Source organism: Mus musculus, chromosome X, assembly GCF_000001635.26.
Source record: "Mus musculus strain C57BL/6J chromosome X, GRCm38.p6 C57BL/6J".
NCBI lineage: Eukaryota > Metazoa > Chordata > Mammalia > Rodentia > Muridae > Mus > Mus musculus.
Genome location: NC_000086.7, coordinates 162,157,331 through 162,178,355, shown reverse-complemented (window position 1 = coordinate 162,178,355; position 21,025 = coordinate 162,157,331). Strand labels below are relative to the sequence as shown.

The 21,025-nt window shown below is 43.3% G+C and overlaps 1 protein-coding gene across 2 annotated transcripts in view; it reads left to right on the top strand.

Moving 5' to 3' along the window:
• Positions 1-18,914: 18,914 nt before the first annotated feature.
• Nhs (NHS actin remodeling regulator) overlaps positions 18,915-21,025 on the top strand; it is a 326,152-nt gene continuing 324,041 nt past the window's right edge. For both annotated transcript variants that reach the window (NM_001081052.2, NM_001290526.1), the window contains exon 1: positions 18,915-19,523. In NM_001081052.2, coding sequence (NP_001074521.1) covers positions 18,968-19,523 — 556 coding nt within the window. In that variant the 5' untranslated portion in view covers positions 18,915-18,967. The remainder of the gene's footprint in view (positions 19,524-21,025) is intronic.

The window sequence follows — 21,025 nt, the reverse complement described above, 5'->3', positions numbered from 1 at the left end:
GCAGGTACCCAGATATCTGGTGTTCGAACCAGACTCCTGGCAGAAGTTGTGTTCCACTCACTAGAGGTCTTAGGATCACGTGTGGAATCCTGTGTGGGCCCTTGCTGGTGTCAGGCGACTCAGCTGGCAAGGTAGCCCGGGGCTCGAGTGGAGTGGAAGGGGTTTGTGCCCCAGATCAAGCCCGGGTAGCCTGCTTCCCTATGTACCGCAGTCTCAAGTTCCACGCGATTGGATTGGGGTAGGCGCTGTGTTCCACTCACCAGAGGTCTTAGGGTCCCGTGGGAGTCCCGTGTGGACCCTTGCGGGTGTTGGGCAAGACTCTGCTGGCAAGGTAGCCCGGGGCTCGAGTCTCGAGTCGAGCGGAAGGGACTTGTGCCCCAGATCAGGCCCGGGTAGCCTGCTTCCCTATGTACCGCAGTCTCGAGTTCCGCGCGATTGGATTGGGGCAGACACTGTGATCCACTCACCAGAGGTCTTAGGGTTCCGTGGGGAGTCCTGTGTGGACCCTTGCGGGTGTTGGGCAAGACTGCTGGCAAGGTAGCCCGGGGCTCGAGTCACGAGTCGAGCGGAAGGGACTTGTGCCCCAGATCAGGCCCGGGTAGCCTGCTTCCCTATGTACCGCAGTCTCGAGTTCCGCGCGATTGGATTGGGGCAGGCACTGTGGTCCACTCACCAGAGGTCTTAGGGTCCCGTGGGGAGTCCCGTGTGGACCCTTGCGGGTGTTGGGCAAGACTCTGCTGGCAAGGTAGCCCGGGGCTCGAGTCTCGAGTCGAGCGGAAGGGACTTGTGCCCCAGATCAGGCCCGGGTAGCCTGCTTCCCTATGTACCGCAGTCTCAAGTTCCGCGCGATTGGATTGGGGCAGGCACTGTGATCCACTCACCAGAGGTCTTAGGGTCCCGTGGGGAGTCCCGTGTGGACCCTTGCGGGTGTTGGGCAAGACTCTGCTGGCAAGGTAGCCCGGGGCTCGAGTCTCGAGTCGAGCGGAAGGGACTTGTGCCCCAGATCAGGCTGTAGTTTCTATAAAATGTATTGTCCTCCATTTTTCTCCTTAAAGCCCTATTTGATCAAAACTTAACAGTCGTCCTTCTCTCTAAAAGTTCCCAGGCTTGCAGTCTAGCCAAGTTGGCTTTGCCTCATTTCAATTCTATATCCCTTCTTCCTTGGCATTGATGGCTCACCATCCTTCCACCTGCCTAGGGATCAAGGGTCGTGTACTTCTTTCTCTCACCCATTTCCCAGATCTGTCCAATGAAGTTTAAAATCAGGAAAAGGACAACATCCTTAGTATAGATTTTTAAATTTTAATCTTATTTTTGCTTGCCTATGACACATGCAGAGGAAAAGAAAAGCTTTCAAGCTTCTGTATGCAGCCAGGACTTGAATTTCTTCTCTGGTACACCTTCCACCATGTTCCTGTCCACCTCCACTGGCCATTACAGAACAGCTAGTAAGCAACAAAGAGGTCAAGAGCATGGAGACCCATGTAATCCAGGACTTGGAAAGAAATTCTGTGTGTAATAGAGTGTTGGGCCTTTTGGCAAAATTATGGCCACAAAGAGTGCCATTTTTTTTTCTACTTGGCTGGATTCCCTTGAAGATGAAACTTTCCCTAAAAGCATTATTAAGGTCTCATGCAAAAAGGTACAAAAAGAATGAGGTGCATTAAGCTGTCCTACCTCTCAAAGCTTGAGGGATTTCAAGGGCTAGGTTGCGTCAAGGAGGTGGAGGGTCCTTGGTGTCCACAGTTTCTGTCCTGGCTTTTAACCTCTGCCCACATTTCCACTCTCTAAACCCTGGAAGCCCCCAGCCAGTAGAGTGATGATTCTATTTTTAAAGATCAGGCATACTCCAGAGGAATAATGACTGCTCTTTTTCTCTACCCTGTGCCAATCAGTGACTCATCAACCAGTTTCTAAATGACTATGTTTTTATCCCCCAGTTTCCTTCACAGTGCAATATTAGAGAAGATTAAATGCAGTCCCTCGCTGCCTCCCTCTGCTTGTCTGTGCCTTGTTTTTGAGATGGTAATGTCCCCAAAATAGAAGTATTTCATTGAATACTGATTATGTCATGACAGTGAAACAAACGCGCGAGAGTGCACACACACACACACACACACACACACACACACACAAAGAGAGAGACAGAGACAGAAAGACAGAAACAGAGACAGAGACTGTGTTGGAGAAACATCTATAGCAATTCCAGGAAAGGATGGGTGAAAAGAAAAGAAGGTAGAACCTTGGAGTAGGAAAACTATGGTACCTCAACTGGATCCCATTATCTCCCATCATACCTGGATTTTTATGATTAAAACCCTTTTTTAAGGACCCTGCTGACACTTTCCATAGTCACTTTCTAACTTATGCTATTATTTTACTGCCAAATACTTTATTTCCTTTATAAGTGTTTATAGCTTTCTCCACTCCTATGCCAGGCACCCATTTATACTCCCTTTTCAGTAAGTTTTCTCATTCCCTGTGGTCCTTTGTGACAACCTGAAAGAAAACTCCTGTAATAGGTCTCATTCTCCTTACTCATTCTGCTGGACATAGTTATTTCCTGACTCAAGCTTGCCTTTTGCCCACGGGCAAAGAAAAGAGAGTTGGAATGACAAACTCAGCCATTTCTGGAACACCACCACCACACCTATCCTGTGGCTGCTGAGTCTATCGTGACAAAAATCCTAATATCAGTCGTTAGCTTGTCCCTGTCAGACTGTCAGATGTCTTGCTTATCTATCTCTACCCTGATTTACCTTATATTGTGACCTAGAAGCATCATCTTTGTGGGGTATAGCACCAGGACTACTTATCCAGAAGCTTCCATTTAAGCTTCAATCTTAGGAGGAGATGGAAGGTGGGAAGGGAGAGCTGAGAGGACACCTATGTGTAGACATTTACTATGCTCAATTCCTTTTCCTTTTCCTGGCTGACTCTGTCCTTGATCTCAAAGTCACGGATTCTTTCCAGGAAGCCTTTCTTCTTATCTCTGTACCCAGACAGTCTCTTATTTCCTTTGGATATGGGGTGGTAATAGCTCTCTCCTGCCTTTGTCCTGTCCTGCATTGTTTCCATTTGCCAGCACTGTGCAATCATATCTATCTATCTATCTATCTATCTATCTATCTATCTATCTATCTATCTATCTATCTATCTATCTACATATCTATCTATTATTTATTCGTGTATAGATCAGAGAATAACGTTGAAGAAGCCTGTTCGTTCCTTCCACCAGGTATGTTCTAGGGATTGAACTCAGGGCATTAGACTTGGCATCAAGCACCTTTAGCCATCTCCTGGGCCCCGAGAGTAATTAGTCTCAATAAAAAAGACTCTTCAATCATCCTTGTTTAAATATGTAATCAATTTCTTGTTCAGATCCTAACTAGCTCTGTCCTCTCTAGCTTATCTGCCTCCAGTGGCTTTACCTATTTTGTCGTTTTTTTCTTCTTACCTTCTGCACATCTTCTGCCCCCGTCAGATCTCTAAGATGATGTACAATGAGCCTTCTAGAGTACCTGATAACTCTTTGGGAAACAAGACCAAAGGGATCACAGTGGCAGCAATGAACTTTTGTGGAGCAAGAAGCAAACTCCCACATAACTACTCCCAGAAGTCTTCAGACTTATGGTCTAAATGTGATGTCCATGAACTTCAGCTGGGTAGAACATAGTTGAGAGAAAGAATGACTCATTTGGAGTTAGACTAGTAACTGTGGCCCAAGGCATCCATGTTCTCTGTGTAAATCCTAAGCCTGCATAACTTCTTTGTAAACAATCCTTAGATCATCTAAGGCCACAGTCATCTCAACAGCAGCAGAATCTCAATAATCACAATGATCATAATTATAATCGTTATAATGGCTGTCAACTCTCGAGTGCCAACTCTGAGCCAGGCACTGTGCCTAGTGTTTAGCCTCACTAAACGAAATGGAAGTTTCCATCTCATTCTTAATAATTGCCACTCCACAATAGTGGAGAAAAGGACATATCAAATCCCAATTCATCCCAAGGCTGTCACCAGCGTGACTCCACTTCTGACTCATGTGTTACTTTCTACTTCACACAAAGGACCATGGGCTTCATTTTGTGTGGAGGTCTGGATCTCCTGGAGGGTCTCCTCATCAGTAAATTGCTGCTCTCTTCTCAAGGATCTCTAGGAGATTGGGCAGCAATTTGAGGCAGTGATTGAGTACCACAACTGTTACTTTCACCCATACCATATCCAGACAATATTGAAGGCTAAAGGTACATCAAAAGAAAAAAACCACCACACATGAAAGGAAAGATGTCAAACCACTGAAACACCTGAAGACTTGAATTTAGCTGTTGTGGGGTATTCTTAGTTCCATCCTGGTTCCCCTTCTTCTTCAACTTTGCTTCCCTCTTTGGGAATCCTGCCTTAGTCAATTTTTATCATCCCATTCCCCGTGCTTTGGGAGTATCACCCATTTAGGGGTTATTCTCAGTCCAGGAAGTGTCTTTCTTTTCCCAACAGAATGGAGTATATTCAAAGACTAGGGCACCTCTAACACATCCTCCTGGGTGCTATTTTGTCCACTTTCTCTAAAGACCTACATTCTAGAAAGGGGAAGATGCTTATCTTCAGCATGCCCAGGCATACTGGGGGAACATCCCATTTCTCTCTCTGTCTCTCTCTCTGTCTCTTATCTATCTATCTATCTATCTATCTATCTATCTATCTATCTATCTATCCTTCTAAGGATACAAGCATAGCCTATATCTAGAAGACAGACAATAAAGCCTCCCTTCCCTGAGGCCTACATCACCTCATGCCATGTTACACAAGTTGCTCCCCTTCAGGTTACTCAGTCTATAGGAATAGACTCTTTAGTGACCTATACAAAGTCTCTGGTTGGGTATAGAAATGGCTCTTATAGGTGGCTTTGGATTGCTTAGCTGGGCTTCTTTATCTACCTAACTTCTGACTGGGGGAAGAGATGATTTCATTTCTTCTGTTCTATATATCTTAACGCTAGGCTTTCAGTGTTTTGGGGGCTGAAATTCTTTCCCCACATTCTTTGTCCTACCAGACAGACCATCAATCGTGTTAAATCCAAGAAACTGACCACACCCCCATCACATTTATCATTAATTCCGAGTGATACTATCACTTTCTCTATTTCTAGAACCTTTTCTTTCTCTATCAGCTGCACCATTGCCTCCACACCAGCTGCTGTCCATCCCATCAACCTTCTTGGCCACTTTCTGCCACTGCTATTTACTTTTTTCCTTACTTATAAGTGATCATGCCTCCTCCAACAAAAACACAAGCTTCAGGAGGGCAGGAATTTTGTCTGTTTCGTTGTTGTATCTCTTGCATACAGCACACTACTCAAGGGGTGGTGGGCTCTCAAGGCTTATTTTCTGAAAGAATAATTCAATGGTTGAACCTAATTCACATACATTGGAGGCTGGGAGATAAGGTCTCTAACACTGTCTTCCACATAACAAAGTTATCATGGAATACTAGTTGGAGAAATGACTATTTCTTTTGCTCAAGGCCATACAGCTAATTAGTGTCCATACTTAAGTCGGCTTGCTTCAGTTGATTTTTTATCTTATAAGTCCAGGCTGCACCCTAGACCAATTAAAATAGAACTTGTAGGAATGCCAGAGGGTCTAGATAAAATTGTTTTCTAAGTCTCCTAAGTGATTCTGATATGTAGCCAAGATTGGGAACCATATTAAATCATGCAATAGGGTCAAGGTAACAACACAGTCCTCTCATTCTACATCTAATAGACAAAAGACATTTGGGAAAAATTAAAGGCATGTTTGGAAACAGCAATGAAAGAAAAGGAACATGCCATGGGTTAGGACCACACTACTGTAAGAACTAGCATGTGTTAATCTCCAAAAGTGAGCTCCAAAGTCAGAGAAATGGTTTTATAAGGTGGGTGTAGGTATTAGAATAAAATAAATAATGGGAATGTATTTGAGACTAGTTACTAAGAAACTATTGCTCAATAATCTGCTAGGACCTCAGGAAGCTGGTCCCAGGGATTGAAGAAGGGTTCTTTATATACTTCATTTATAATAGGCAAAATTCCAGCTGTGTTTATGAATGGAGACTTTTTTGGATGTTGAAGAATAAAAAGCTGTAGGAGTCCCTTTTCTTTATTAAAAAAAACCAAAAAACAAACAAACAAACAAAAAAACCAGCGTGGCAGAGAGCAGCCATATTTTTTGGTTCATTTCATTCTAGAATCACCAAGCCCTTTGGTCAAGTTCTGGTTTTTGGAACTGATGATTGTGATGCTGGGGAATAGGGCTTGCAAGAGAAGTGAGGAAAGAAAGGATGACTGGCTTGTCCAAGGAAAGCTTTAAGTAGTCAAGGGAAATCTCTAGAAGAAATGTTCAGCTTAGGGTTCCCAATTTTAAGTCTCAGGCTCTACCCTTTGGATAGTACTCTAACCACAGCATACTAAGTTCATATAATTAGAACCCTTTACAATAACAACCAATGGATGATTTCTTAGACTATAAGGAAACACCAAAGTAAACTGCCACCTAGTAGTCCAGAATTGGATTTTCTTTAGTCTGCTTGCACTCTGTATAGCAAATAGATATTGGTATTGCAGTGTAAAATATTTAGGTGTTATCAATAAATGTAGCACTTAACTGAAGTCATGTGCTATCTTTATGTGGTCATACTTCTATTTTCAGAGAAAGATCCAGAGGGGCTTTGCAGAGGTATGAAAATTCGTAGACAGATCTGTCAACCACTTCTAGGCTTTGGTTACTTGGTTAGTTAACATATATGGGAGGACAAAACTGAAGGTTCCTACTGATTTCAGAACTTCACTAGGATGGAATGCTATGTTTTACAGGAGGAGAACAGGTCAAATATTAAAAAGCTCCTGGAGTTGGTACAAATGGGACCAGCTTTCTTAACACACAGTTCTCCCAGGCCACCTTCATTTTATACATTGTTTTCTCCTAGTAGCATAGACCTAATCAGCAGTATGAATTTCATGCATTTTAAACATTAAAGACAAAGGAATATAGAAGAATTTAGCTTGGATTAATATTCAATACCATTAGTTATAAATGTACTTTTAAAAGTCAAAGGGTTATCTAGTTCAATTTCTTCTTTCTAAGATTTTGAAGATTTAAATATCAAGGTGTTAAGTTTGGAGACAGATTATTATAATTGATTTTTGATTAGAGAGTCTATAAATAAAGCTGGGAGATTTTACAGGTAAGAGACTTGTATGGCTTGTTTATTTCACACCTGCTTTAGATTTTTTCTACTATTATAAATGAAATATCTGAGGCCAGTACATTATAAAGAAAAATTTATTTACTTATTTAGCAGTACTTGAGATTGAACCTAGGGCCTTGCTACGAGGGTACTCTGTCATTGAAAAAAATAATTTAAATAAAATTAAATGACAATAGTAGAAGAAATATTTGATGCAATTTTAGTCTGGGAGTCTAACAAATCATAGCATAAATAGTCTTTGCTGACAATAAATGTAAATATGAAATGGATAAAACCTTATGACATGTTTTAAATTTCAGATTGCTCTTGAGGTACCAAAAGCACCCTGATATGGACATAATATCCAGTGGAGATTATTATTATTATTCATGTTTGTGTGGCACCTTAAGTTGTAATGCAGTATTAAAAATCTTTCTGTGTCTTTCCTTAGCCAGTAGGTAATTGAGAGTCAAGCAAAATGCTTTAGGATTAGCAATTAGAACTATTAGGATGCTATGGTTGTCAGAGACAAGATATCTACATTTATTAATAATTGAGTGATGGCCGTGCAAATTTCTCAAATTTCTGTTAACTTTAGCCTGAGCAAGGAGGCCTTCTGATGGTTTGTTCAATGAGGAAATGGAAGTTACCTTTTTTTTTTAATTCAGAATGAAATGTGATGGTGGGTAATGTCTTGGATGAGGCTCCCGATAAATAGAGCCTAATGTGTGAGGGAGACTTGGGGGTGGGGTACAAAACATTTCATGAGGGATTTCTCTCAAAGCAATCAATGAGATGTGAAGAAAGAAAGGGTGAAAGGAGAAGGAGCTAAGCAAAGGTAGAGATTCTGAACAATGTTTTTCTTTTATCTTTTTTTTCTTTTTTCTTTTTCTTTTTTCTTTTTCTTTTTCTTCTTTCTGAGACAGGATCTCTCTGTGTGTAGCCTGGTTGTCCTGGAACTCACTCTGTTGACCAGGCTGATCCACCTGCCTCTGCCTCCTGAGTGCTTGGATTAAAGGTGTGTGCCACCACGCCCTGACCAAACAAAAATTTTATTTTTGCTCCCTACTTGGAAGACAAGCTTTACAAGGTTAAGTCCTTGCCCAATCTTGTTCACAGACCTAAAGGGAGGTTCATCTACATTTTGGCACTCAAGTGCGTATACTCACACACAGACATAGGCAGACAGACAGACAGATACACACACACACACACACACACACACACACACAATTTGGAAGTAATTTTTTGTTGTTTTTTTTGTTGTTGTTGTTGTTTTGTTTTTCGAGACAGGGTTTCTCTGTGTAGCCCTGGCTGTCCTGGAACTCACTTTGTAGACCAGTCTGGCCTCGAACTCAGAAATCCGCCTGCCTCTGCCTCCTGAGTGCTGGAATTAAAGGCATGTGCCACCACACCCGGCTGGAAGTAATTTTTAAAGAAACTTTAAAAAGTAAGGGAATTGTTTTCTACACCATACAAGAAATGTAGACAGAGAAGAGCCTGGATACAGGCACATTACTTGCTTTATAATTTATAGATCAGGAACCACCTCTCCTCGCATTTGATCCTACTTTGCTAATGCCATTCAACCTCATGTATGGTCACAGACTGGCCTTTCCACCTCAGTCTGAAGTCTATTCTCCAAGGTCAAAAAAAGCGTGAAGCAGCAGAAAGGATACACTTGTGTTGGGAAAACAAAATTATGTCCAGAGGTCTCTAGCAAATTTCTATGTAGATGTCAGTGTCCAGAATTATGTCATCTGCATGGAAAACAGGATGGTTTGTGCCACTGCCATATGGAACAAACTTGGTATTCTACTGGGAAAAAAAAGATGGAGGTGGTGTGGATAGTTATCTGTCATTGTAACAAAATTACATGAAGTCTGTGGCTGTTGAAAAATAAAATCAATATTTCTTCTTTCCACAATGAATAAGGCAAGACTAAGAGAATGATAAAAAAAATGTATTGTTTAAAACTTAGGTTCATTCTTCTTTCTTCCTTGTCCTTCCTTCCTTCCTTCCTTCCATCCTTCCTTCCCTCCCTCCTTCCTTCCTTCCTTCCTTCCTTCCTTCCTTCCTTCCTTCCTTCCTTCCTTCCTTCCCTCCCTCCCTCCCTCCCTCCCTTCTTCCTCCCTCCCTCCCTTCTTCCTTCCTTCCTTCCTTCCTTCCTTCCTTCCTTCCTTTCTTTCTTTCTTTCTTTCTTTCTTTCTTTCTTTCTTTCTTTCTTTCTTTCTTTCTTTCTTTCTTTCTTCCCTTGTTTTGAATTGTGACTTTCAGAGCGGTGTGATTCTTTCCAATATCAACAGGAAGAGAATACTTTCAACATGGTTCAGAACAGATCAGGTTGTGATGGAGTCCCGTGCTTGCCATTTCTGTTTTTCAACAGAATTCAGGTGATGGTTTCCTGTCCTTCTGGCTGCCTGGTGTTTCTTCTGTGTACTGGTAAGGGCATCAGATAATCTTAACTTCTTAATCTTAACTTCTTTCCTCTTGCAGTGTTTCTCTCAGTGTCTTTGTTAGTATAAGAGACTCCCAGGTGCTGTTGTGCCTCATGGAGAGTCTTATGTTTCTTTATGGAGAAACTGCCATTATTTTCAGACTCTTATTGAACCCATTATGAGACCATTGAGACAGGATGGGAAATAATAATGACTACTTTTTGCACTGGCTGTTATTCCTAAATCTTTATAATTTTGAAGTGGAGAAAGAAAATAATTTAACAACATTCAAAAAAAATAATTTAAGAGGCATGGCTGGTGGATTGTCTCACATTTGATCCCAGAAGTCTTGGAGTTCATGCATAAATATAAAAAGGGCCACATAAATGTCATTAATATTTTTAGTTAAAAATCTCCTGCTGATAGAATCACCTTTTCCATCAAAGGTGATCTTGTTGTACAATCGAAAAGCTGTCCCTCTGGGAAAGTATCTTTGCCATGAGTTCTGAATTTCCATTTACAGCATTCTTTCTCGGAGTGGTTACTCATGCTGGCTTTGAATTGATGTGTTGACCTTTTTGTGTTTTTGTGTCCTCCATTCATAAAATTGGCTGAACATTTTGGTAGTTTTCACACCAACTCAAATATCCTGACCCAAAAAAATGCATACCTAACACCAGTGATATCAGCTTTCAAGGACAAGACATTTCTGCAATTATGTTTTAAATTTTGTATCCCCTTCCTACCCTGTGTGTGTGTGTGTGTGTGTGTGTGTGTGTACACAAATAGTGGCCAGAAGACAACTTTCTTTCTACCATCAATTATCTCTGCCACGTTGATCTTGGAGAGGAAACCCAGATTGCCGGGCGTGGCAGTGACTACCTTTACCAGCTGGGCTATTTGGACATTGCAAGTAGATTTTGAGTCATATTAATTAATAGGGTATAGTAATTTCCTCACAAAGATTAAGACTCCTTCCTTGCTGCTGATTGGCTAGATACTTGTTTGTTGTTATTTGTTTGTTTGTTAGAACCCATTGAATGGAATATCATAATATCACTGTGACTTTCCTGTGGTGAAGTTAACTTCTTCTACACCCACATAACATACTTTATCCTCTGGTTTTCTTATTAGATTTACTAACAGTCCATTGTTGTACCATTAACATTTAACAGCCCAGGAAGAAGAACATGTTATTATTCAACTCTTGGCAAGACCAGCCCTGGTGTAGAAAAGTCATTATGTTTCAGGAAGTTTTCACTTTCTTTCATCCTATTTCTTATTCTTAATGTAAGCTTTCTATTCTATTTGATGATGTAAAAGGAATAGGAGTAAAGAGGGGCAAGTGGACCAGAAAGACATACAAATCAAGCAAAGTCATTTCCAGTGCCTGCACTTACATCAGTGATTAATCAAACTAATGGGGAGTTCTAATTCGATGCTTTGCTACCCTTACGCCCTGTAATTGTGGTGTCTCTGAATCCAAAGGAGACACGTTGGGCTCTGCATGCCCAGGCGCATAGCTTTTAAATCTTCATAACTCTATAATTACTACAGTCCTTTCCTTCAAATCTGGCTCAATTTCACTTCCTTAATGAGTACCACAATCTTGATAAAGTTTGAAGTTTGCTGCCTCTGCTGTTCACAAGGACTCTATCCCAGACTGATAATGTGAGTGGCATATTTTACACATTCAAGTTCCTCTCCAAAAAAACAGATTGATTTAAGGACCACCATTTACACAAGCACTTCTTCTGGGTTAAGGCCAGAGCTGAGTGTTTTCATCAGAGAAGAGCAAGTTCTAAACAGTTAAAAAGGAGGGGCACAAGAGACTTATGAACCCCTGGAGAATGGTTGTTTAGTTTTATTAGTGCCATGTGCCCTAGAGACTGTGGTTCATCTTACCCAATTGAAGACTTTCCTTATAGCAAATGTATTGAAAATCTCCCACTTCCTCCTCATAAACTCAGCCCCCCAAAGAGTCAAACTTACAAGTCAGCTTTCAAAACAAAGCAACCTATTTTCCCACATTCCTTCTGTACTGTCTGGTTTGCAGATATTCTTTTAAAGACACGTTGAAATGCCATTTAATAATTCTGTCAGGAATAGATCTTCTCTTGCAGCTGCTTTGAGGGTCTCCTCATTTCACCACGTGGTGATGCTTGCACTCTGCTTTTGTCTTTGGGCATTGGGATTGGGAAATCCAGCACTAAAGTCCTGGTGACTTTTAGACTCCCTGCTCCAGTCTGTATCCCAGACAATGGTAATTGCTCTGGGATTCTGGATACTACTTAATTTCTATCTCTATTATGGCTTGTCTGGCTTGTCCCTACAATTCTTTGTTTACATATCTGCCTACACTACTAGACTGCACCTTTTCAAGCAATGTTTGTGCTTTCCTTCTTTTTATATCCCTAGAACCTCACAGAGGTTCCCAACCACAATAAATGTTTGCACCCAGTCAATGGAAGCGTCCGGCACAAGTCAATTATAAAAGCGGAAGAAAGACTATGTGAAACTCCATTGTTGTTCACTATCAGCATTTGCTTGAACTCTCTCAATTAGTTTGAATTATGTATTCACCATTCTGACTAAATCCAGACTTGGCATGCTTAAAATTATATTTAGTTGTAAAATGTGAGGCTAGGAGTTTTGAAGATAAGAACTACCAGTGGAAACAACGAGTAATCAGTGATTCTGTATGGGAAGATAAAAAGGCTGCTTGGAAGAGTATGTGGATTCACAGTCTTCAGCATTTGAGGGAAACCATTTGATGTCATTTCTTTTTTTTTTCCCTCTGACAATGTTCTACTGTCAGTAAAATGCTGAGAGATACTCCTATATTTCAAATGTGATAGACTAAATGAATCTCTTTGAGGAAGAAAATCATCAATTAAAATAACGGAAACTTTCAATAGCAGTATATTGTCTTTATCTCCCTTTCAAATTATACTCATGATTATCTGTCTGTCTGTCTGTCTGTCTACCTATCTATCTACCTATTATCTATCTGTCTGTCTGTCTATCTATACATCTATATATCTGTCTATCTATACATACATTTACGTATGCTTACAGGAGATCAATATCGTGATGTACTAATGACATTTCTTCCTGGTGATTCATGATGAATGTTATACAAAGTCAAGCTCAAGGTTGCCGAACTAGAAAAATAATGCTGTGAAATCTTTGAGGAAAATATTTATGCTATAAACCACACCTATCGAAGCATGCAGGCTTCCTCAGGCAAGATGGCTTATAACTTGGCCTTCTGGCTTTCTTCTACCACCCAGTAAAGCTAAGGGGAAAAGGAGTTAGTAGATCTCAGAATCAACAGCTAACTGACATTTAATGTGGGGAAATTTCTTAGGAAGCCCATGGTGATGCCTCCTCATGCAGGGAGGAGAGAAGTGAGGACCATCTTCCACATCCCTTATGTTTACTTTGTGTATGATCCCTTTCCATTCTATCGAGACAGATTAAGCTAGTCCTTAATTCCCATTTCTCTAAGTCTGTCAGATGACCCTGGCCAATAGGCTGAAGACAGATTCTCCCAATGTTTTGAAGTAAGGGACTGTCCAGGTGATCAGTGGTCTTTATCAATTGGCTAAGTTTTAAAAGCTATATTAGGCTTCCTATATATTTTCAGTTAATATCAGTCATTCTTAGATTCCTGACAAAGTTAAAAAAAAAAAAAAACCTACATAGTCTCCTAGCCAACCCAGACATTTTACTTTGAGAAAACCAGATTTGAAAAGATGGTTTTCAGATGACATTCGATCTAAAGCCAAGACATAGCCAAATACAAAACTGTAGTCTTTTAAATTAAGATAAAGGACAGTGTTCAATTTTATTGACAAAAGTATTAGACTAGGTGTAAACTCTATCTTATACCATATAATTTGCAAAGTGATAATAGTTATACTCAATTTATATTTTGAGAAAAAGTCTTTTTTTTTTAATTAAACAGAAAGGGTGAAATGTTTCAGGATTTTCCCTGCCCAATCACCTTAGGGCAGTGGGAGGACTGTGATTGGACAGGAGAAGGGAGGTGGAGCTAGGAGTTGGGGAGACAAATAGAGAGGTCACAGGAGGAAAGGAGGGGGAGAAGCCAACATGGAGGCAGACAGGAAGAAGATCCTGATCCTGGGTGGTTTTTAAACAGCCACGAGTAGCTAAAATTTTCACAAGGTTAGAATAATGGGTAAAGCTTTTATCATTATCAATTGGTTCTGAAATTATTGTATTGACATCTTGTAAATTGTGATCCTATTGTTATATAAATCTGATTGGATAATTAAGCTTTAAGAGTCATGTTTCTACTGGGTAATTACATGATGAGATGGCTAACCAGGGATGCGTGGGGTGTTGTGTGGAAGCAAGAGGAACTCGGGCCCCCATCCTAAAGATGGCCTGGCTGGAGCCCTGTGGCCTGGTAGGACTGGAGAATTGGTGCGCTGAGAGACCAAGCGAGTGAGATCACCTGGCACGGGGGCTAGCTCCAGAGAGTTGGCAGTAGCCACAGGAGTGCAGGAGTGTGGCCTGGCCCCACTGAGGGTTGGCAGGTTCATTTTTTAATATTTTCCACAACAAAAGGCTCTCTCATCTTTAGCTTTTATTTCCACGTACAGTGACTTTTATACTGAACGTTTATTTGTAAGAGTAGTATAAGTATGGGTTAACTGTGAACTCTCAGAACTTCTCTGCTTCAATATGAACAACATGACTTTCTAACCATTTTCCAAAAATGGCCACCTCTCCTGCCTTTCCTCACACCATTGTCAAATCTGTTTTTCTCCCCCAAATGCTGCCAGCATCACATTTTATGTCCAAAGCATGCCCTTCTTTTGCTTCCAAGTTGTGATATGGTTATATAACCAGAATATAACCAAGTTGTGATATGGTTATATAACCAGAATATAACCAAGTTGTGATACGGTTATATAACCAGAATATAACCAAGTTATGATATGGTTATATAACCAGAATATAACCAAGTTATGATAAGGTTATATAACCAGAATATATATTTCCTATTCATGAAACAGCTGAGGTAACGTAGGTTGGGATGGAATGCTTATAATTTTTCTTAATAAAGTTAATGGAATTTTAAAAATATTTATCAGCTTTTTACTTAGTGCTTTTAGGAGTAAGTTATAGTGACTAAGTGAGGAATAGGTTCAAATGGGTGAATGAAGGGAGACTTCAGTGATTAGGCAAACATGGTCCATGCATCTTCTGACATGTCTTAAAAGAAATATTTTCATCAATAATAATGCTGTTGTGGCATAGATGATGGAGTAGCGAATCAGGGCATTTTGGTAAAGAAGATTTGGGCATCTCTACTTTGGTGCTTGCTCCAGAGGAAACTTGGTGCTTTAGAAAGCCTTACTGGGCTGTGGACGGCTGAATGAAGTGGTAGGACATGCTGACGCACACAGGATATTTCATTTCTTTATGACTTATACTGATCACACATTTGAGTTTATGGGGAAATTGTGCTAGTTTTTGAGTTGTGTGAATGAATGCCTGGGATTAGGCTTTTCTTTTTTAAATGCTTTTTTTTTTCCTTTTCATTTTGGCTATAACTCATAAGAAAGGGCATTTGTGCATATAGATAGTGTGTGTGTGTGTGTGTGTGTGTGTGTGTGTGTGTAAGAGAGAGAGAGAGAGAGACAGGCAGACAGACAGACAGAGAGAGAGACAGAGAGAGAGAGATAGAGAGACAGAGAGAGCAGGCAAGACTATAACTAGGCATGAGTCTACATTCAGATAGCCACCTTCACTTGGATTAAAAACAACTTTTAAAACTTTATTTTGTGTGGAGTCATTTCTTGCCTTCTATTATGTGGGATCAAATTTAGCTCTTTAGACTTGGTGGTATCTTTACTCAATGAATCATTTCACCAGCTCTAACAGCCTTGACATTGTTAGAGGAAAACTTTTTGGGGGAAAGTTCAGAGTAAATGCAATCCAGGATTGAATAATATGCAGCCTGGATATGTGGAAAATGCAGTCATTGACTATATACCCAATCAGGAATTATATATTTAAATGTAGTTGCTACATTTAAAATTTTTCAATATTCTTATTCTATAAAACTGGAGTGGGTGGCACATGCCTTTAGTCCCAGAACTTGGGAACTTGGGAGGTAGAAGAAGGCAGATCTGAGTTTGAGGCCAGACTAGAGTTCATTCTAGAAAGGCCAGGGCCACGCAGAGAAACCTTGTCTTGAAAAGCAAAACAAAACAAAACAAAACAAAACAAATTAAAAAACCAAAAAAAAAAAAACAAAACAAAAAACAAACAAAAACCAAAATCAAGCCAAACCAACCAAACGAAAAACAAAACAAAACAAAAACAAAGCAAAAGGCCAGGAGCCCAAACCCAAACTGTGTATGTGTGTGTTGGGGGTGGGGGAAGAATGAACCACACAGGAAGGGCTTGAGGTGGGAAGGGAGGGAAAGGTTGCTACTAAGAAACTCTCTTGAAGTTGCTCTCTGATAGATAACATATGAATGCACACGATCGTTTGTATTGATTTTATCTTTGGTGACACTGAAAGAAGCTTTCTTGGAAAGGTCACTGGAAAAAAGAGAAAGGAAAAAGAGGAACACTGAGAATCAAGGAGATCAAAAACCAACACCGAAGTCTTTTATTTTTTAATTCAATGGCATTATTAGCCCATGAGTAGGAGGAGTCCAGGAGAGGAGAAAGTCTTTCCTGTTGTATACTTGAATGGTGCTTTGATTCATTTCGCCTGTGCTAGTCACTTTAGGCTAGATAGTCAGATAACTAGAAAAAAAAAGTTCAGCTTAAATAGCCCTTGGATTCTTCTTTCTTCCCTACCTTGTCCCCCAGCTCCTTAAGATCATCTCTCCTGACCTATGAAAGGAACCAACCAATAATCTCAAACTCCAGTCAGGAGTGAAAGCTTTACATTGCTCATTCACAGGACACACAGGTGGGTGGCTCCCCGGGCTCCAGGGTCAACAGGAGTTCTAGGTGTGGGGAACTAGCTGATAGCAGACTGCTGCCATCAGCCTTGGCAAGTGGATGCCTTACACACTCGTCTAGTATTTACTCTTCACTGTGGTCAGAGAAGTAGGTCCTGTTTTGCCCACCTAGCAGACCCTCCGTCCAGAATTTTGAACATGTTAAATAAAAAGTGTCTAGCTACATTTGAAATTAACCAGCTCTCTGGATTTGTGATGTCAAACACACAGGCTGAGGAGTAAGTAGTTCCAAAGCGTTCTTTTACTTTCTACTAGGAAACCAAACCAAATTTAAAGTAAGGTTGTAAGAATTATGCAGTGAACTGCAATCTATCCTTTGCTTGGGCACATTATTTTGGTTATTTTTCTCTTTGTTATACTCATTTCATTATTACTGTCACCACCACTGTCACCACCTTCATTCTTGTTACTAAATCATTCATGAGGACCTTACATACATCATGATTCTCTACCTCCAGAACCCCAGCTTGGATCTTCTTTGTTGAATAGAGATAGTCCTTCACCAAAAATGAGTTTTGTTTGGGTTATTTATTTATTTATTTTAGGTAGAATAAGAGGGGCTCTGTTGAAGTCTTTGTGACCAAAGTGTAGGCTGATTCAAAGTCTGTCTTGTATGGATTCCTTTTCAAAGCTGGGAGCACAGAGGACAGCCCATTGCATGTCTCGAGGACTTTATTGCTTCCATAAACTATATTTTTCCACGTTCGTTTTAAATACATGAAATGAAGACAACATTCCCAAGATTTGCTTGTGACCTTGAATTTTATTTATGTTATATATTTATTTCACAGTACACATAGTACACATTGTGGAAGGATGAAAACTTGTATTTTACTAACAGTCCCCAAAGTCTTTTTAGATTTTCGGCTGCCACCATGTAGCCTGCACACTACTGCATTTGAAAAATGTAGGCCTTTTAAGAAATTATACCTTTTAGTTAACCAAGGGGAAAACTTTCCATTCTTCTGTGAGTCATCCTCTCTCCCATGGGAAACTTTAAAAACCCAGTGTTGGATTAGCACAGTAGGGCGACAAGGAGGTAATCCGATTCACTTCACTCAATGTGCAATGAATTTTGCAAGTGACTTTCTGGGGTGGGAGGTTGCTCACTAGTAATTTGGGTCTCAGTCATGATGTTCTGTAGAAGGCAGCTCTCAAGGCAGACCAAAACAGGATGCCAGAAAAATGGTATAAACAGTCGTCTGGCCACTCTGGCCATGTGGGAATGCACCCATGCTGCGTCACCCTTCCCAGCTGTCTCTGTGAACGCGGCGCCTGGGGCACTTTAAGGAGCAGCCCAGATTTCCCCTCTAAGAACCCAAAGACTTGACAGAGCTAGAATTCTGAGACAACTTGCTCCAACACGAATCGACAGCATCCCCAATACTTTCCTTCCTCTTAGCTGGCTACCAGCATCTCCACTCTCAACTTGAGGACACCCCGCCCCCACCACGCTCATAGTCTCAATTCTAACCTCTGAGACGGGTTTGAGAAAGTGCCCGCGGTGGAACGCACCAGGCGCGGTCCAGCCACCAGTGACTCCCAGCGGCCGCACAGGGCGCTGCGCCCCTCTCGCCCTGGCCTCCCCCGCCCGGCGTCCGCCCTGCCGCCCCCGCGCCGCCTCCTGAGCCAGGGCTGGAGGCGGATTCCTCTGTCCGGGTTTTCAGAGCGCCTTTCCGAAATCTCCTCCCCGCCCAGAAAGAGAGAGAGATCCCAGGCGCAATCGCTCCCCGGAGCGGCCGAGGGGCGCGCGGGGAGAGGCCTGCGCCGGGGTACTTTCAAACTGAGGCGCGCGCACACACTCACACCCACCCACCCACCCACCCACCTAGACACACACGCGGACAAACACACACACACGCGATCACACACACATACACACTCACTCACTCACACACACATACACACACGCCCATTTATATAGGCGGCGGCAGTGGCCAGGGCGGCGGCAACGGGCTCAGGAGCGATGGAGCTGAGCCGGCTGACCCCGGTTGAAAGCAAGTGAGGAGGACCCAAGCACACTCCGAGATTTCCGTGCTCAGCGCTTGTCATCTTTCCTAGACAGCCGTGCTCCCGGAGGAGGACAGGTCAGACTAAGCTGTGAAGGAGAGGGTGGGCAAGAGGAGGAGGCCAGGTGAGCAGAGGAGCCCTCAGCGTCTCTGGACTGCCCGGATCGCTCCTTGCCGGACTCCTGCCCTCTCCTCGCTCAGGTGGGCGCGCCAGGTCTCTAGCTCACAAGGGTCGCTCAGAGGAGAAGGGAAAGTCGCGGCCCGGCTGCGCGGGATGCCTTTCGCCAAGCGGATCGTGGAGCCGCAGTGGCTTTGCCGGCAGCGGCGCCCGGCGCCCGGCCCAGATGAGGACACGAGTGGAGGCAGCGTTGAGCCGCCGCCGCCCCTGCAGCCGCCTGGCCGGCGGGAAGAGGCCGAGGCACCGGAGCCAGAAGAGCCTCCTCGTGTGCCCCCTGCGCCTCTCCCACTGCCACCTCTGCCGCCGTCTTTGCCGGCGCCGGCCGAGCAGGATCAGCAGCCACCCAGCGAAGCGCGGGAGGCCGGGGAGGAGAGCGTGGCGGGGGTCTCGGAGGCAGCATCGGCCCCAGGCGAGACGTCCGAGGCTTCAGCCGAGGCTGTGCTGCTCATGTTAGACCTGTGCGCGGTCAGCAACGCTGCGCTGGCCAGGGTCCTCCGGCAGCTCTCAGACGTAGCCCGGCACGCGTGCAGCCTCTTCCAGGAGCTCGAGAGCGACATCCAGCTTACTCACCGCCGTGTCTGGGCGCTGCAGGGCAAGCTCGGTAGCGTGCAGCGCGTCCTCAGCACGTTGGACCCCAAGCAGGAGGCAGTGCGTGAGTACCAGCGCCGTCCATCCTCTAGGGTGCTAGGCTCAGCGCCTCACCCTTTTACTGTCTCCACTCACCACAATCCCAGGCCCGAGGCGCCTAGCCTGCTGCAACTTGCACCTTACTCTTGCCTTTCTTCCCTTCTGCCCTGAGATCCACCCCAGTACTCCGGGTTGAGTAGCTGGGGTGGCCCCTGACCGATGCAGGCATGCAGGCATGGAGGGCAGAAAGTTAAAAGGACGGCTTCTGAACTCATAGACACCCTTGGCGTTCAGAATGGGCAGGTGGGGAGCATTTAGGGAGCCAGACAGGAGGTAGAGAAAGAAGGTCTGTCATTTACCACTGGGACAGACATGCCTTTCATGTCCTTGGGAAGAAGGAGGGGGTGCAACTCCTGTAGCTTCCAGGAGCCCACTACCGGGTTGCACTTTTGGGGGGGTCTTAAAAGTAGTAGGTGTCCTTTTAAGATGTCTGTGGGAGACAAGGTGCTTTGTCACACTTGCTGTGGCCTCGGGTGCCCGGGTCTCGTGCCTTTGGAAGGTGTGTGACCTAGTCCAGCATCATTGGCTGGCTGCCTAGAATGAACTCCACTGTGCTCTATGGAGAACCCTGGGAACAGGAAAGGCCTTGATGAGGGCCTGGAAGGAATGCCTGGACCTTGGGGAAGATAAGGGGATCCCCGAGTGTCTTTTCTGCCCTGGGTTAGTTACCTAGGGCTCTTAATGAATGCTCCTTTGGACTATCTGTCTTCTGAGCATCCCACAAACTCTTCTTCCTCCGTCTTAGTGCCTTGTTGCACAAATCCAGACTCAGGTGTGAGCCAGTCCAGCCAGGCAGGTTACAGCGAGAGAGCAAGGACGGTGAGCTAGGAGACGTCTGGACATCTTTACTGCACATTGACTTTACTCTTGAACCACAGTAGACGTCCTGAGAAGTAGTCTCTGCTAAGTACTCTCCCAGGGGCATGCAGTCCTCCCCCACTGGTGCATGGCCTCCCATACCTGGCACCCCCAAACCTGGCAGTGACAGACTCATTTAGGAAAATGACTTGTGGAGCAGAGTGCAGGTCCTTTGGCTCCTAGTTCAGCTGAGATGCTATGGGGAAGGTGATGTCAGCGGCTCTGCCTTACATAAGAAGTCTTTTCTGTTGCTGCAGCAGCTGCTCTGGTGTGAGGTGGTCACCGAATGAGCCAGAGGAGCTTCAACAGCATCTTAGGGGCATTTCCCTGTACCTCTGTCGGGCAGCTCAGCCCAGCTTTTTGGCCTAGCCTGCGGGCTTGGGCATTCCTTTCCCTTACCCCTTCCTCCCTAGAAGAACCCTTTGAACCCCGCCCCAGGAATTCACCGCTTTTCTACAATAACAATAATAATAAGCATAATGAATAAATGATGTGCCAGATCAGTTTTCGCAGCTATAAAAGACCTGGAGTTGGGTTAATGACTAGTTGTTTAAAAGGGCAATTCCGGGGATGAGTTCTGGAAAGAATTAGGATTGCCCTAGGCCAAGT